This window comes from Anabrus simplex, chromosome 2 (genome assembly GCF_040414725.1).
Source record: "Anabrus simplex isolate iqAnaSimp1 chromosome 2, ASM4041472v1, whole genome shotgun sequence".
Taxonomy (NCBI): domain Eukaryota; kingdom Metazoa; phylum Arthropoda; class Insecta; order Orthoptera; family Tettigoniidae; genus Anabrus; species Anabrus simplex.
In genome coordinates this window covers 1,121,088,517-1,121,106,663 of record NC_090266.1, presented here as the reverse complement: position 1 = coordinate 1,121,106,663, position 18,147 = coordinate 1,121,088,517, and the positions used below count along the sequence as shown (strand labels likewise).

The window sequence follows — 18,147 nt, the reverse complement described above, 5'->3', positions numbered from 1 at the left end:
TGACATGTATGAGAAAACTTTACTACATTAAAGAAGAACGGTTATGAAAACACAGTCACCTCCTATTCAAAAATGAAGGGGAGTTCGAGAGGGTGAAGCACTCTCTATCCCCGCTTTACAGTAATTTATAGATTTTACATAGACAGAAAAGAATTTACAGTTTTAAAAGGTAGATTACATACTAAAGGTTTTGAACCCTCCCCGAGAGTTAAACTGCTGAGCTAGCAAGAAATGAAGATGTTAACAGGCCATTACCTTGTAGATGAACTGCTGCTTGAAGAAAGAGGCACTTCCCGCCCCCTGCTACATATTCACACACTAAGAAAGATGTTATGCTAGTGGCCCGGAGACAAGAAAATCAGCAGTTTTTTTACCCTCGTGGAAAATTCGAGACCTTTCAAGAATGAGTAGACACCCCCCGTCAACTTTATTGGATAGCTTAAAGCTACATATCCATATCGAAGAAGACATACATGATTGGCTGAGAATTAATTAAAGAAATTCGGGATTGGTTAATTTCAAACCTGGCGGAAGGAAGGATTAATATTGCCAACCCCAAGATAACAGAACAAAATATAGTAAAGACAAAACTTATGAATAAAAAATTTCTCCAGGAAAGTTGATTCCTTCGCACCAGAGTGCATAATCGCAGTTTTTATGTAGAAACATCTGGTAGAGAACGTCCACACTTCTTGATCAATGACAAACAAAAAACACTACAAAATTCACACAGAGCCATCTTCTGAGGAAATGTTGAGTTAATACAGTTTTTTAAAGTTCAGGCTTTCTCCTGTAGAGGACTTTCAATTGGCGCAATATTTGAACGTGGCGTGGAGGTGTACCGCCCGGTACAATAATAATAATAATAATAATAATAATAATAATAATTGGGATAGAGAGTGCCTAACCCTCTCGAGCTCCCACTCTTATTGTTTTGAGGTGACTACGTTTTTATAACTGTTTCTCTTCTCTTCGTAATATAATTACTTTCCTATCGTGTCACCTCCGTAGTATGCGATTAGCCCTTGCATAAGCGGCCTAGAGCCGAATAGGTTTTAATAAAGTATATTCGGAGTGCCAGTTACGCCTCCACTCAAGTTTGTATTTTAGTGCCTTGTAATTTTCCTGTTTATTTACTAAATCAGCCTTAGTAGGTTGGGTATTTTTACCCCTGTGTTTATGTCCTTAGAGGACAGCTTGAAGGTGGAATTTGGTGTGGCCTTTGATAGGCTGGAACTTTGAGAGCGGGTTGCTCTTCCAAAAAAAAATTTGTTTCTGTGTGCCTCGAGGAGGCTTTTACTATGTAATTGGGAGCAAGTGCTCTTGAGCATGATTGGGGTCTTCTGCCCCTTGGTTGAATCTCGTATACGGGTAAAGTTGGGCTTATAGCTCAAGAATTGTGTGTCTGGCTCTCGGAGCCCAAATCCTGTAACTACTGTAATTGTACATTCTCGATTTGTTGCTAGGCTACTAAGTACCTGTTATATTTGTTATTTCTTGATCTTGAAGAGAAAATATAACCTTGTTAAATTTTAAATTAACCTTAATTTCGTAGACTGAGACCTATTCATCCCAGCACCTTCTTTCACCTCTAACTACCACGGATAACTCCGTAACAATAATAATAATAACAACAACAACAACATCATCAACAACAACAACAACAACAACAACAACAACAACAACAACAAGAAGAAGTCTATATCTATACCTATTTAGTGTAGTAGTACATTTCTGTAGTTAGCTTCTAATTCCTAGTATTTTATAATTAGGATATGTTTAACTAATATGATTGTAGTGTAATTATTCTATCAGTTTGTTTCCTGATTGCATTATTGTTGTGAAATCTTCGTGTAGTATATATTATTTCCTTCGTCTGGCATATATTACCTACTTCTATTCATAGAATGTGCTATTTTACTGCTAATGATATTACTATATTATTACACATATCTTTGAATAGGTAAAAGAATGGCTGAAGAATTACTCAAAGGCAATTAAAATCCCCGACCCGGCCGGGAATCGAACCCAGGACCGTCTGAACCGAAGGCCTCGACGCTGACTATTCAACCAATGAGTCAGACTGTCAGTTAATTCTGATTATATATTTTAAGTAAAAATATAACGTATCCCATTTTCTAAAAATGATAAATATTTATTATAGCCTACATATGATAAACAAAAAAAAAAAAAATCACCATAATTTATTGATTTAATATACCAAAATTTGCATACATCTTGGTATGTTAAAGTAAACGAACATTTCAATAAAGTGTTCAGAATTAATGCCTCTACTCTATGTATATACCAGATACTGTAAAAGGAATTGTATCATGAGTGAGAAGTGGTATTATGGATGCTGAAATTTTCTCACAGATCTGGAATGTTTATAGTAGAGTCAAGTTAGGAATGATAGGAGGGGGAGTATTTATACTGCTGAAAAAAGAATTTTACGGTACAAAGAAGTTACGGACGAGGAACATGAAATTCTAGGTGTAAGACTCATCTCTTAAGGCAATAGGCAACTTAATGTTTTAGGGGTGTACGGTACAGACCTGGCAAAGTTAGTGCTGAGCTGATGCAGAATTATTTTAAAAGATAATCAGCTATGTGGGAACGACACAGAAAGGTACCGGTATGTTATTGTAGCAGATGATCTGAACTTGGTAAATGTTAGCTGGGAAGGGAATGTGAACAACAGAAAGCATGACCAACAAATGGTGAAAGAGTTATTATTGGGAAAGACAGAATCAGAAAGGGATGGATTCAACATATTTCTTTTTACAGTTTGGTTTATGTCTCACCGACACAGATAGGTCTTATGGCGACAGTGGGATAGGAAAGGCCTAGGAGTGGGAAGGAAGTGGCCGTGGCCTTAATTATGGTATAGCCCCAGCATTTGCCTGGTGTGAAAATGGGAAACCATGGAAAACCACCTTCAGGACTGCTGACAGCGGGGTTCGAACCCACTATCTCCTGGATGCAAGCTCACAGCTGCACGGTCCTAACCGCACAGCCAACTCACCCGGTGGAATCAACTGGAGGGAAAGATATTCAGGACATGGTGCTGATGAAACTAGATGAGCTCTATCGGGAAACTGAAGTGATAGATGGTATAAGTGATCATGAAGCTGTCTTTGTCACAGTTAGAAATGTGTTAGAAAGGAATTTCGTAAAAGTAAGACTATTAGGCAATACCACATGGCTTTTAATTTCGTGTGGCTATTTCTAGCCGAGTGCAGCCCTTGTAAGGCAGACCCTCCGATGAGGGTGGGCGGCATCTGCCATTTGTAGGTAACTGCGTGTTATTGTAGTGGAAGATAGTGTTATGTGTGGTGTGTGAGTTGCAGGGATGTTGGGGACAGCACAAACACCCAGCCCCCGGGCCATTGGAATTAACCAATTAAGGTTAAAATCCCCGACCCGGCCGGGAATCGAACCCGGGACCCTCTGAACCGAAGGCCAGTACGCTGACCATTCAGCCAACGAGTCGGACAATACCATATGGCTGATAAGAGGGGAATGGGGAAATGTTTAAAAAGTAGTTATAATCAATGGAAAATGGTAAATAAAAATAAAAACAGCCTATGGGATGGGTAAAAGAAATTGTTGAGTAGTGTAAAAGCAGGTACGTACCTTTAAAAGTGGTAAGGAATAATAAGGACCCATTATATTAAGGTAGAAGTACCTATAGTGGGCCATGCACTAGCAGTGAGCCACCAATTTTGAAAAACTGAAAACAAGGTTCAGGGTCAAGATTGCACAACAGTGAGCAATACAGTGTGAGCTGGGACCCTTCTCTACTACCTGATATAGAGCAGGCATCAGTTAACTGCTTAACTGTTTGAGCTGTAAGGGTGTTTGTCTTAAGTTGTGTTATTTTAGCATCTTCTTCACTGGTTCTTGCAGAATTCTTAAGAGGTAAGCATTCATTTGACTTTTCTTTTCTCCAAACATACATTTGATTACATACTGAAATGCTGTATTCCTATTTATTATGCATTTAATATTCCCTACATTATGAAGAAAAAACATAAAGTAAGCAGAATATAAATTTTATGGGGTGGTCCACTTTAGGGTCATCATTTTTCCAATCGTTCCAGTACTGGGCCTAGGTGGCCCACTATTAGAACACAAGTTGTTCTAAGATAGAATGTTTGGTTTTTAGCTTAAGCTCTGACAATACTTTCTGTATAACTCATTATGCAGTATTATGATCAGAACCAGTAGTGGGCCACCGTGGCTCACTATTGGGGCATTAGTGGCCCAGTACTAGGCAACATAGATTAGTTTCTTAACATGCTCATTTAATTCAATTTTATGACAATGGAGGGAAGAAAAGAGCAAAGCTACACCGAAGATCAAAATAAAAAAGCAATATCTGATGTTGAGAAAGGAACGACTGTTTGCACAGTTGCCAAAATGCATTGCATTCTGGGAGCAACTTTTCAAAGGAAAATGAAAGAACGGGCCAAATTGGCAAATTGGTATTCTCAAAAGATCAAGAAACTGATATTATTTTGTGGATCCAAAGGACCAAAGTCTCTGAGAGAGCCAGCCATGTCATCACGGAATAGAGAAATGCCTTCCTTCTTCAAAATTTTGGAAGAAAAAATTGGAGAAGAGAAGTTAAAGAAATTCCAGGAGAATGAAGGTGAATGAAAAGGTCCTGTGGAACAAATAGATCTTTACTATTTATGGCTGAGGACTAAGGATACACAGAATCCAGAATCAGTTTTCCAGGTAAATTAAATATATTTCAAGCTAAAATAACATAAATTTGTTAATTTTATATTTTATTTTATTTGACATACACTTAATTTATTACAGGTTGTCTCAAACAGTCCCGTTGAAGTAGGCCATAAACAGGAAACAGTTAAGCCTGCAGAAAATGCAACATCTCTGTACCACAGTACAATCCCATTCCTATTGCTGATACATCAAATGTACCATCTCCATTCAAGAGAGCTCTTTTGTGGCCAGAAGAGGAAGACAAAGATAAAACAAAGAGAAGGTGGTGAGAAGCTTCCTGGAGTCTTCACATCACCTCAGATGATAAAATATTATAATAAAAAGAATGAACTGAAAAGAAGTAAAACTGCAGAAATTGAAAGAAGAAAAATAGAAAGGGAGGAGAAGAAAAGAGCAGCAGAACAAAAGAAGAAAGAAAAATAGAATCCCTCAACGTCAACAGCCATTTCTTCATCATCTGAAGATTCTGTGCCAGAAATGGATAAATCAGGAGATTTGCCTTGGGAAGAAAGTGTGCATAATTGTAGTGAAGAAGGAGAACCTGTTGAAAAAGATTCTAATATTAAGGAAGGAACATTTGCCCTTGTGTCATTCCTGGGTGGAAAAAGAAATGCCACAAGATATGTATATCTTTGTGTAGTACAGGAAGTCATAGAAAGAATGTACGTGTCCAAGGTTTGAGGTCAGCAGGGAACAAAAAGGACTTTGTTGTAGTAGAAAATGTGTCTGATATTTCTCTGTGTGACATTATTGCATTGGTACAACAACCAGTACTCAGAATGCAGGACTGTCAGGATATACATTTCTGAAAAAATTACCTGTGAAAGAGAAACTGTAACTATGCAAGGACTATGATCCACTTTTCAGATAGCAAGATTGTGTTATATAGGGTCTATTATTTTTTAATAATATTTTGTATACATTTTTATTGATGGTACCCTACTTTTGTAAGGCCCAGTATAGGGGGGCCCACTATAGGTACGTATAAAATTTTGGGTGCCCAGTAATGGTACATTGTTCGGGTTCAAGTTTTAAATTTTTTAAACTAGTTTTAGTATGCTATTTTGCAAAAAAGGTTTGATCATTAGAATAAATATATCTTTAATTAACGGAGAAACAAAATGCCTTCTTTGAATTCACCTAAGTTTTAGAGATAACTCGTTGAATGTCCTTAAGTGGCTCACTACTGGTACTTTTACCTTATAACAAGGAAATAAAGAGTTTAAGAAGTAAGTGCAGATTAGAAAGAAATAGAGTTAGGAATGGTTGTTGGAGTAAGGAGAGATTGAAGGAGCCCACTAGGAAATTAAATTCAGTGAAAAAAAATCAGCTAAGGATAAAATTATGACAAACATAATTAGCAGTCATATGAATTTTATGGAGCATTGAAAGGATATGTATAGGTACTTTAAGGCAGGAAACAAGTTCCAGGAAAGACATTCCAGGGATCATTAATGAACAACTAGAGTGTATATGCGAGGAGATGGCATTACTATTCAGTCAGCATTATGTAAAGGTACTTGATATAAAGGTAATGTCCAGACAGAGAAGGCGACTAATACTGTGAAATACTGAAATTTACATATGATAATAAAGACATTTATTAAAAGATACAGACCTTTTATAAAAAGATACAAAAGTTGGAAGCTAGAAAGGCAGCTGGGATCGATAAGATTTCTGAGGACATTAAAAGCTATGGGTTGGGATATTGTGCCGTATTTGAAATACTTATTTGATTACTGTTTACATGAAGGAGTGATACCAAATGAATGGGGAGTTGCAATAGTAGCCCCAGTGTACAAGGGAAAGCAGTGTTCTCCCCAGAAATGTTCGTCAGCCGGGTGTGAGGAATGAGTAGCCGGGCGGGAAATGGGGCGTAAAAAAGGGATATGATAAAATATGAGTTTATTCCCTTCAGGACATTAATAATATCGGACAGGTAGACATTAACTGGGCCGGCCCCGTGGTGTAGGGGTAGCATGCCTGCCTCTCGCCCGGAGGCCCCGGGTTCGATTCCCGGCCAGGTCAGGGATTTTTCGCTCGACCTGAGGGCTGATTCGAGGTCCACTGAGCCTACGTGATTAGAACTGAGGAGCTATCTGACAGCGAGATGGCGGCACCGGTCTCGAAAGTCCAGAATAACGACCGAGAGGATGCGCCGTGCCGACCACACGACCCCTCGTAATCTGCAGGCCTTCGGGCTGAGCAGCAGTCGCTAGGCAGGCCAAGGCCCTTTCAAGGGCGTTAAGTGCCGTGGGGGTTGGTTTTTTAAACATTAACTGTAAAATTGAACTGTTTTAGTGTTATCACAAACAAGACATTTTTGGTGTTCTATTGTTCGTTCACATTCACGTAACACGGGGGCTTATCATTTCGTTGCTGTGAAGTACCATACAGGTTTGTGACGTCATCCGGAATCGCACGCGATTCCACGCTAATCCAGGCACCGCTCGCGCACGATACTATATGGTAGTTAAACTAAACAATTAAACTCCGATGTAATTGATGCAATTATTCTGACAATAATGAAGATTTATCATGTACAGTATTTAAATTTGCAACACTCAACGACTCAAATATATATATTAGTATTGTGGAACTAGCACATATCGAGGCAGGGCGGTCTGTAAAAACGGCAGGGCGGTCCGCCCATTAAAAAGGTTCTACGGAGAACACTGGAAAGGGTGATAAACGTAAAGCGGATATATACGGGCCAGTTAGCTTGATGTGTTGATTTTAAGCTCTGGGAAGGCATTTTTTTCTGATTATAATAGGCACGTTTGCAAAATTACTAACTGGTTTGATAGAAGACAGTTCCGGTTTAGGAAAGGTTATTTCAGTGAAGCTCAAACTTGCAGGATTCCAGCAGGATATAGTAGATTTTTTAGATTCAGGAGGTTAAATGAACTGTATCGCTATTGACCTATTCAAGGCTTTTGATACGGTAGATCGTGGGAGATTACTGATGAAATTGGGGGCTATTGGACTAGACAAAAGAGTGGTTGAATGGGTGGCTACATTTCTAGAAAATAGAATTCAGAGAATAAGATTAGGTGAAGCGTTATATGAACCTGTACAGATTAAGAAGGGGTTGAAAGAGATGCAGGATTATAAGCGACTGTGGGGACTTAAACATTGTTGTGAGATGGACCGTGGTCAATGATATGAACGTAAATGGGATGAAAAGTCAAGGTATAAGTTCCGCCAAGGGGAAAAGTCCTGTCAGTTTTAATTATTGTATTGTATTGATGGGGTGATAGTATGGGAAAATACTGTAAGTACCTAGGTGTTAATATATGTATGATCTTCATTGGGGTAGTCATATTAATGAGGTTGTTAAGAAAGTTTACAGATCTCTTAACATGGCTATGAGAGTATTTAGGGGTTGTAGTAAGGTTGCAAAGGGCAAGCCATATGTCTCTGGTAAGACCGCAGTTAGAGTATGGTTCCAGTGTATGGGAAAACTGGAAAAAAATTCAAAGGAAAGCAGCATGATTAGGTCTGGGTGATTGTATGATTATATAGATACAATACCAGACGAGCAACAGTGGCCCCCAATTTCGACCACGGCACTTGAGGGGCGTCAGCCGCAAGGAGCGAAACCCTTCTTTAATTAGGATCAGTTGTCTCCACAAGTATGTATGTGTCAGCAAAATTTTCATGAATGATGGGTTCATATTAACCAAATGCAAGGACAATTTTACCTTAAGGAAATTTTTTTTGAAGTGTATTTTTAAATGTAACATGAAGAAACGGATGGTATTTTTCTGTTCTTATTTTTACGGAGTTATCCATGGTAGAGGTGAAAGAAGGTGCGGGCTGGAATAGGTCTCAGGTACAAAATTAGTTAATTTAAAACTTTAACAAAGGTTATATTTTCTTTTCAAAATCAACAAATAACAACAACAGAGTAACAGGTACCAAGTAGCAGGAAAACAAGTTAAGAAATTACAATTTGTTACAAGATTTGGGCTTCGAGCCCCAAGATTAATTTCTGAGCTCTCAGCTCACCACCACAATTGCTAAAGGGCAGAAAACCCCTAAGTACGAGGAGCGCTTGCTCCTAATTACAATGTTAAGAAAAAGAGCAGACCCGCTCTCAATTTTACAAGCCTGTCAAAGGCTACAACAAACTTCATTTCTATCTGCCCTTAAGGCGCACAAGGAAACAGGGGTAATTAATACCCAATCTACTGGGCCTTCGCAGGAAGGAAAACAAAACGGGTTAAGTAAATGGCCCAAAATGCAAAATAGAATGGAGGCGATAACTTGCACTCATACACCAAGTTTTTGTCTAAAACCTACGTGGCGCTAGGCCGATCATACAGGGGCTAATCCCGAGCTAGGGAGGTGACATGTATGAGAAAACTTTACTACATTAAAGAAGAACGGTTATGAAAACACAGTCACCTCCTATTCAAAAATGAAGGGGAGTTCGAGAGGGTGAAGCACTCTCTATCCCCGCTTTACAGTAATTTATAGATTTTATAAAGACAGAAAAGAATTTACAGTTTTAAAAGGTAGATTACATACTAAAGGTTTTGAACCCTCCCCGAGAGTTAAACTGCTGAGCTAGCAAGAAATGAAGATGTTAACAGGCCATTACCTTGTAGATGAACTGCTGCTTGAAGAAAGAGGCACTTCCCGCCCCCTGCTGCATATTCACACACTAAGAAAGATGTTACTGAAGTGGCACCGAGACAAGAAAATCAGTTTATATACCCTCGTGGAACATTTGAGACCTTTCAGGAATGAGTAGACACACCCTTTCGCTTTTATTGGATAACAGCAAAAACTAATACACAAGACGAGGAAGAAACACCTTATTGGTGGAAAATTAATTACGTAAATTCCCGATTGGTTACATTCAAAACAGGCGGAAAGAAAGGATTTATATTGCCAACCCACAAACCACAGAACAAAATTTAGTAAAAACAAAACTTAGGAATACAATATTTCTTCAAGAAAGTTCATTCCATTGCACCAGAGTGTGCTACCATAGTTTTGGGTAGAGAAATCTGTTAGAGATTGTCCACACCTCGTAATCGTTGAAAAACAAAAGGCAAATAAAAAACACTCAGTGACATCTTCTGAATAACCGTTGAATTAGTTCAGTAGTTAAAGTTCCAAGTTTCTCCAGTAGAGAAGTTTCAATTGGCGCAATATTTGAATTAGCGGCGTGGAGGTGTACCGCCCGGTACACTTATCATTAGTTCTAAGCGTCAGTTTTTATTTCAAATATACTCAGTGCATGCTTGTTAAGTTTGAAGAATTTGAAATGTTTTTGACTATTCTGTATTATCTGTTAATGTCTGTTATGTGTATTTTAATCTAAACTATTAACAATCAGCTGAAGATGTCTCTTATGAGACGAAACATGTTTTGCTAAGTTTGATAATGTAATTTAATCACCAAGTGTGATTAGAAATGTATTGTAAAGGTGGAAATCCTCAAGTCTTTTACTCTAGATTTCTCACAGTCAATACGGAACAATTATGAAGTTTGTAAATTGTAGTATGTGGTATGTTTTGGTGCTGTTAGTGAAGAGTGGGTGTGGAATGACATAAGTAGAAGAATACGCTTGAATAGAGCTTTTAAAAGTAGGAAGGTGTAAGGGATTTTAATAAATTATTAAGGGAAATGTTCGAATAAATTTCCAAGTTCTTTGAAAATGTTTAAGAAATAGCTCAGTAAACAATTGATGGGGAGTCAGCCACTTGGGTGACAGCCCTAAATGCAGTTCATTGATTGATTGGTTGATTGGTTGGTTGATTAAAGTAACAGTTGTAAAAATAGCGTGAATGATTGCTAGTTCAAACAGATAGGAACAATGGTAAAAGAGTATTTGGAAGTTTAAGTTAGGAATGAACTGTATGGTTGAAGCTGTACGCATAAGCCAGGTTTGGTGGTGGGGATATATGAGGAAAATGATAATGTAGGATAGGTTATGTAGGAGAATAATGGACTCGACTGTGGAGGGTAAGAGAAGTAACCTAGATGATGACCAAGGCAGTGAAGGTTAGACTCAGTTTCTTATGAGAAAATTTGTAAGAAGGATGGAACTTATCTAGTTGTGAATTGAGGATCATCATTTCACAGAGGTCGGACTCGTTGGCTGAATGGTCAGCGTACTGGCCTTCGGTTCAGAGGGTCCCGGGTTCGATTCCCGGCCGGGTCGGGGATTTTAACCTTCATTGGTTAATTCCAGTGGCCCGGGGGCTGGATGTTTGTGCTGTCCCCAACATCCCTGCAACTCACACACCACACATAACACTATCCTCCACTACAATAACACGCAGTTACCTACACATGGCTGATGCCGCCCACCCTCATCGGAGGGTCTGCCTTACAAGGGCTGCACTCGGCTAGAAATAGCCATACGAAAAAAAAAAAAAAATTCACAGAGGCTCACAGACTGAATGCTGAAGGATATAATAGTCTGTAATGAAGATGTATATATTTGTGGTTCTGTGTAATGGCATGTCATTTTTCTTTTACAGATGTGGTTGAGCTTCTACCAGTGGCTCTTCATTTTGTTGTCATTATTTCTTACACCATATGGTGAACATAGTCAGTGCATTCAATTTTCTCCAGAAATGTGTACTGCAAGTAACAAATGTGTTCCAAATAGTCCAAAAAATGATACTGTGGTATGCTGTCACATGGCTTCAAACATTGACTTCTTTTTGAAGGAGACATTTTCAGGTAAGAAGGACAGTCAATTTTTTTTTTGGAATATCCTTATGCTGTGATTGTTCTGTTATCCTTCAGTAAGTGGTTATGTCTCCTTTGGACTTCAGAAGTGACCTTGTGGCAGATGATGAATAAAAAACTGTTTTATTCCTTCACAGCCCAGAAGAAGTTAATAGACTTGTTCTTTTGAATTTATACTATGCGAGACAGTACATGATGAAGGGTTTGCTCCACTTCCCTGGAAGGGAAACACATTAATGTTGAAATATAAGAATAGGAAGGGAAGAAAGAAGTGTCATATTATTGTTGAAAGGTTTGATTGCCATTGACCCTTGCTCTTAGTAAAATTGTATCCTTGTACATCACCGAATGGCTCCCTAAACCGTTCATGTCACTAAATTTGTTCACATGTTTATTGTTTTCTTGACTCTGAGTTAGCAAATAGAATATAACTAGGTCGTCAGACTGATAAGTGATAGGGAATATGTCAGGGAATATAAAATGAAAGAAACCAAGCTAGTTGGCTATACAGTAGCCTCCAGATCATTTAGCTCTTAACTCTTTGCTCTCACATTGACAATTCTCATATGTTGCTGCTGCTCTGATGTCGACACTGAGTTGATACCTTATGTTTCTGTTATTTCTAGGCTTGTTTCCTGGAATATCATTGATCTTATATGTTAAGAAATTACAAAATTTTGGTTGAAGAGGACTAACAGTGAAGATGCACAAGTTGTCTGTGTGCAAAATGTTAAGCTGGCATTCAGGAGATGTAGGTTTTGAACCCCATCATCGGCTCTCCTGAAGATGGTTTTCTGTGGTTTCCCCTTTCTCACACCAGGCAAATGCTGAGGGTGTATCTTAATTTAAATGACCATGGCCACTTCCTTTCCTGTCCTAGCCTTCATCAAAAACTTGTAGCAATTAGTGCAATATTAAACTGCCAGCTAAAAAATTAAGAGCTATGTAAGGCATGTGTGACATTATAGGGATAAAGAAAGAATAGCAGATAACATGTCCCTACCACAGCATCAGTTAGGAGTATCACCATAAAGTGCTATATATCGCTCCTGATGCAGTAGGCCTACTTTATTTAGTAGTTTGTGTCTGGCTAATCACGTGCTTTAAAGAAAAGAAAGTATATAGTTTTTAATAATAATGTTATTGGTTTTTACGTCCCACTAACTACTTTTACGGCTTTCGGGGACACAGAGGTGCCGGAATTTAGTCCCGCAGGGGTTCTTCTACACACCAGTAAATCTACCAACATGAGGCCGATGTATTTGAGCACCTTCAAATACCACCGGAATGAGACAGGATCGAACCTGCTAAGTTGGGGTCAGAAGGCCAGCGCTTCAACTGTCTGAGCCACTCAGTCCTGTTTCACATATTTTTTTAATATGTTGCGAGATGACTTGTATTGCTTGTTTGTTTTCTTGTTAACTATGCTGAAGTTTCTGTAATGTTCTTCTTCGGTATGGCCATATGCTTCTCTCACGTTCGTAAGAATAACGGCAGCCTGCTCTGATGCAGTGTTTATATACAGTGAATTAGCCAATTGTGCGGAATTCCCTTTGTGACGATGGTGACTATGTGATGTTGGGGAAAATGAACTGGGCAGTGACGAAAGTGAACTAATTGTGCAGCCTGCCTGTCCGGCTGTAGGTGTAAGTTAATGTCTATGTGCTGGAGCTTTTAAATATTTTTATACATCTCATGTACTGTAAAACATAAGACTGTTGTGAAAAATAGCAAACTGGGATGTCAAGAAATAATGTATTTGAGAGTGTGCTCTCTATATTATCTAAACATTTTGAGTAATGAAGTGTATTTTTTTAAAATTGCTTAACGTTGCACCGACACAGATAGGTCCAATAACGGACCATTATATTGGTATTACAGATAGGTCTTATGGCAACGATGGGATAGGAAAGGACTAGGAGTGGGAAGGAAGTGACTGTGGCTTTAATTAAGGTACAGCCCCAGCATTTGCCTGGTATAAAAATGGGGAACCACAGAAAGCCATCTTCAGGGCTGCTGACAGTGGGGTTCAAACCCACTATCTCCCAGAGGCAAGCTCACAGCTGCGTGCCCTTAACCACATGGCCAACTCGCCCGGTTTAAATGCTTTTTTCAGTGCTTAGTAGAATTACTTAATTAAAATGTTTAATTTGTCATGTAATTGTTCTTAACATGTTACATAAAAAGTGTGTTTATTTGCAGGTAGTTACACAAAATTTTGAAGGAAATTGCATTAAAATTGAGAGTTGTGCTTGTTGCATATTGGATTCTTTTCCACTGGCATTCTTAGCACAAGCACTGAGTCATAGACTGGCACTAAGAAGGTTAATACAATTGAGACTTGTTTATACGTAACTCAGTTCTGCATAATTCTGTTTTACACATACATTTCTGCAGGTCCCGGCAAATTATAAGTTAAAACCAAGTTAATTAAACCTCATTTATATGTAACCCATTTATACATAACTTGGTGTTATTAATTTTAATTAAATGCAGTTTATTTGTACATAACAAAGTTAAAATAATGTTATCAATGTAGGCATTTCTTCTGATCAAAACACAGGCGAGTCAGAAATGTGATGCATTAGAGTCAGCTTTGTTGGCAGCGGGACTTTAGCTGCTGATGTCGGAGGGATGTGGTGTGGAATGTAACGAAGGTCGTGGGAAGTGAACGCATGGCGTTTAATTAACAGAGAAAGATTACGAGCCTGATGATGATGATGTTATTTGTTTTTACGTCCCACTAACTACTTTTACGGTTTTCGGAGACGCCAAGGTGCTGGAATTTAGTTCGCGCAGGAGTTCTTTTATGTGCCAGTAAATTTACCAACACGAGGCTGACGTATTTGAGCACCTTCAAATACCACCGGACTGAGCCAGGATCGAACCTGCCAGGTTGGGTTCTGAAGGCCAGCACCTCAATCGTCTGAGCCACTCAGCCCAGCTTACAAGCCAGAAACCTGTTCGTGGAATACAGTAGATTTGCATGTAACAGTGTTCCAATAATGCTGCTGTGGCATGAATTTCCTGATGTTACCCAGATACTTGTCAGTTAGAAATGTACCATTAGAGTCAGCATTGTTGGTTGTGGAACTTCAGCTGAAAATATCGGAGGGGTGCAGTATGCAAAGGTCATGGGAAGTGACCACGTGGCGTAAAGCTGCAGTAGAAAGATTACAAGACACGTGTTTGGGACATAAGACACACTTTCATTTTAACTGTAAGCAGGTTATTTAAACGAGACACATTAAAATAATATCGACAGCTGACATTTGCCTTATTGTGTAATAAAACCTGCCAGTCTATCAGTAGAAATTGTATGTTACTCACAGTTGGCCATAGAAAACAGAAAGAGAAAAAGTTACACACTGGACGAGAAAATGAAATTTATACATGAAGTGGACAAAAATCCACATAAAACTAAAATTGAAATGGCTGGAGATTTAGAAATTACATACACCACATTTTGCATAATCATTAGTAAAAGAAACAGTATTTTAAACAAATTTTTTAACAATGTTGCTAAATGATTTTGCAGACCTGATATGTCAAAAGAATAATAATAATAATAATAATAATAATAATAATAATAATAATAATAATAATCATCATCAATGACCCGCTCTACTCGCCCGGGTGTGGTTGTTAAAAGAATCATCAGTATAAATTATTCCTGAAAATAGAGAAAAAAAATTTATGACATAATATCTAAACCTGATATGTAATTAATTCTCAGTTACACATACAATCTGCTCTTCATATACGTATAATTCAGGTTCAACGTATTATCATCATCATCAGACTTCAGAGCATATGAGGCAACAGGAACTTCTACCGTTAAGTCTTTCAGCATTCAATCTGCAAACCTCTGTGGGAATGAACTAAGCCGCCCACAACCTTTATTTGCAGCTGGTAGTGTAACATCTACTTCTACATCCAAATATTGTGCCGTAGGTCTCTGTATGTTTCTTTTACCCTCTATAGCCTAGTTCATTATTCTCCTCCATTCGCCTCTTCTGACTCCACCACCAGGGCGAGCGGTATCTCAGGGTACTTGAGGGGTCCGAGCGGCCTCCTCTGGACACAAGCAGCAGCGGTTGGTCTGGCCGTCTAACTTAATCAACCTTGAAGATATATTTAATCAGCTACATGGACATTTAATATCAACATTACTACTATTTTTGAATTCAACGACAATATCTTGTGGACTTAGTAAATTTTTCTCGACTTTCAAGAATTAAAGCTTTTTCCTTCTGAATTCAACTTCTACAAACACAAAGACATTACATCAATAGTAACCAAAGATTTTTGAAACTGGATCCAATCATTTTAAGAAAACTTGTTGGTAAATACTTCCGCAATTAACTTCTATATCAACATCATAACTTGGATCTTATTTTGAAACAAAAGTTTATGTTCTTCTGTGTTACCCCTTGGAGGGACTTTTGGGGGTGAAGGTCTGTACCGGGTGGTACACCTCCACGCCGCTAATTCAAACTTTGCGCCAGTTGAAACTCTTCTTCTGGGGGAAGTCTGAACTTTATCTACTGTGTTAATTCTCAAGTTTCTCAGAAGATGTCCCTACTTGTAAATTTTGAAGACTCTGAACTGGGTCGTTTTCGATGTATTTTTGTTTTGCCTGTAGTAAGAAGTGTGGACATTCTCTTCCAGATGACACTATTGAAGGACTACAATCATGCACCCTAGTGCGAAGTGAAAGAACTGTGTTTTTGGAGAAATTTTGAATTCATAAGTTTGTTCTTTGTTAAATTTCTTTCAGTTATTGTTTAAGTTGGCAATATTAACCCTTTCTTTCCGCCAGTTTTGAATTCGACCAATAAGGAATTTCTGTAATTAATTTTCCACCAATAATGTGTTTCTTCTTCAGCTAGTGTAGGGGTTTTCGTTGTTAGCCAATAAAATGATTGTGGGCGGGTGTTCTCATTCCTGAAACGCCTCGAACTTTCCACGAGGGTATATAAACTGCTGATTTTCGAGTCTCCGCGCCACTTCAGTAACATCTATCAGTGTGTAAAGTACGTAGCAGGGGGCGGGAAGCGCCTCTTCCTTCGGGCAGTGTTTCAACCACCAGGTAATGGCCTTTTAATAACTTCTTTTCTTGCTAGCTCAGCAGTTTAACTCTCGGGGCAGGTCCGAAGCCTTTTACCATGTAACCTTCCTCTAAAATGTAAAGACACTTGGTATCAATTCTATCTTTTTAAACTACATATTGGGATAGAGAGTGCTTAACCCTCTCGAGCTCCCACTCATTTTGCGTTGAGGTGAACTTATTTTCACAACCGTTTCTTCCTTAATGTAATGTAAATTATCTCCTTCTATAAGTCACCTCGTTAGTATGGGATTAGCCCTTGCATTAGAGGCCTAGCGCCAAGTAGGTTTTAAATAAAGTGTAGTAGGAGTGCAAGAACGCCTCCTCTCAAGTTGGTATTTTAGAGGCCATGTAATTGACCTGTTTCTTTTCTTAATAGGCCTCAGTAGGTTGGGTATTTTTACCCCTGTTTTCATGTACTTGGAGGACAGCTTGAAAGTATAGTTTGGTGTGGCCTTTGATAGGCTTGAACTTAAGAGCGGGTTGCTCTTTCTTAAAATTTGTTTCTGCGTGCCTCGAGGAGGCTTTACTGTGTAATTGGGAGCAAGAGCTCCTGGGCATGATTGGGGTCTTCTGCCCCTTTGTGGAATCTTGTATATAGTAAAGTTGGGCTCATAGCTCAAGAATTATGTGTCTGGCTCTCGGAGCCCAAATCCTGTAACACTGTAATTGTACATTTTCGAATTAGTTGCTTTGCTACTCTGTACCTGCCATTCTTGTTATGTCTTGATTTTGCAAAGAAAATATAACCTTGTTAAATTTTATCTTAACTTTAATTTCGAAAGTTGAGCCCCGTTCACCCCAGCACCTTCTTTCACCTCTGCACATCCACAAAACTCGGTAACAAGTGGTAGCAGAGCGTGGTTGAATGGGTCTCAAGTTAGCCCCTTTTGACGGCTAAACATTGCTTTGCTTTCGAACTCTGTTGCTGGAATTTTTGATTTTTCCTTTTTCAAAATTGTTCTATCATCATGTCCGGCCCTCGCGAGGTTCTTCATCCTTTCTATTTGCGTAAAGAGGAATTAATTTATGAATTATCTCTCAGAAACGTTCAATCTGGAGGCACGGTTGCAGTCGACTCCAATAAGCTAAAAGATTCCCTTGATTTACCTATTACCATCCCGACTTTGGGAGGAAAAGAGATTGACGATGCTCTCTCCATGATCAATGACAACACTACTGAGCTAGCATCTGTAGTTAGTTTTTTTGAAGTAAGTGATCCATCTCCTAATCAACTCAAAAGAGTACAGGCTAGGTTGTACCACTTTTATAATAGGGTATGTGATCTATTGTCTCTGAAGTTAAATGACGTTCAGGGTAAGGAAGCTAGCGCCCTTGCCGAAAACTTGTCCCAAATGTCTAGTAAAGTTAGTCAGTTGTTATCTGGATCTGCTATCCCTAAAGTCGACCAACCTATGGTAGTAAATATTGTTAATGTGGAGGATTCCTCTAAAGAGGAAGGAAAGGACACTGAGGCGACCACACAACGAACATCTGCCCCATCAGAATCAGTGGCAGATCGTCGCAAATCCATTCCACCCTTTGTGCTAAATAATGCTCCTTCTGAATCT

General features: G+C 38.8%; 1 protein-coding gene across 2 annotated transcripts in view; it reads left to right on the top strand.

Annotated features, from left to right (window-relative positions):
- Window positions 1-18,147, top strand: part of LOC136864736 (protein halfway) — a 261,173-nt gene that overhangs the window by 32,535 nt on the left and 210,491 nt on the right. Inside the window, exon 2 of one of the 2 annotated variants that reach the window (XM_067142078.2) lies at window positions 11,253-11,457. The exons of the other annotated variant lie outside the window; for it this stretch is intronic. Coding sequence (XP_066998179.1) covers window positions 11,253-11,457 — 205 coding nt within the window. The remainder of the gene's footprint in view (window positions 1-11,252; window positions 11,458-18,147) is intronic. 2 annotated transcript variants of the gene reach the window in all.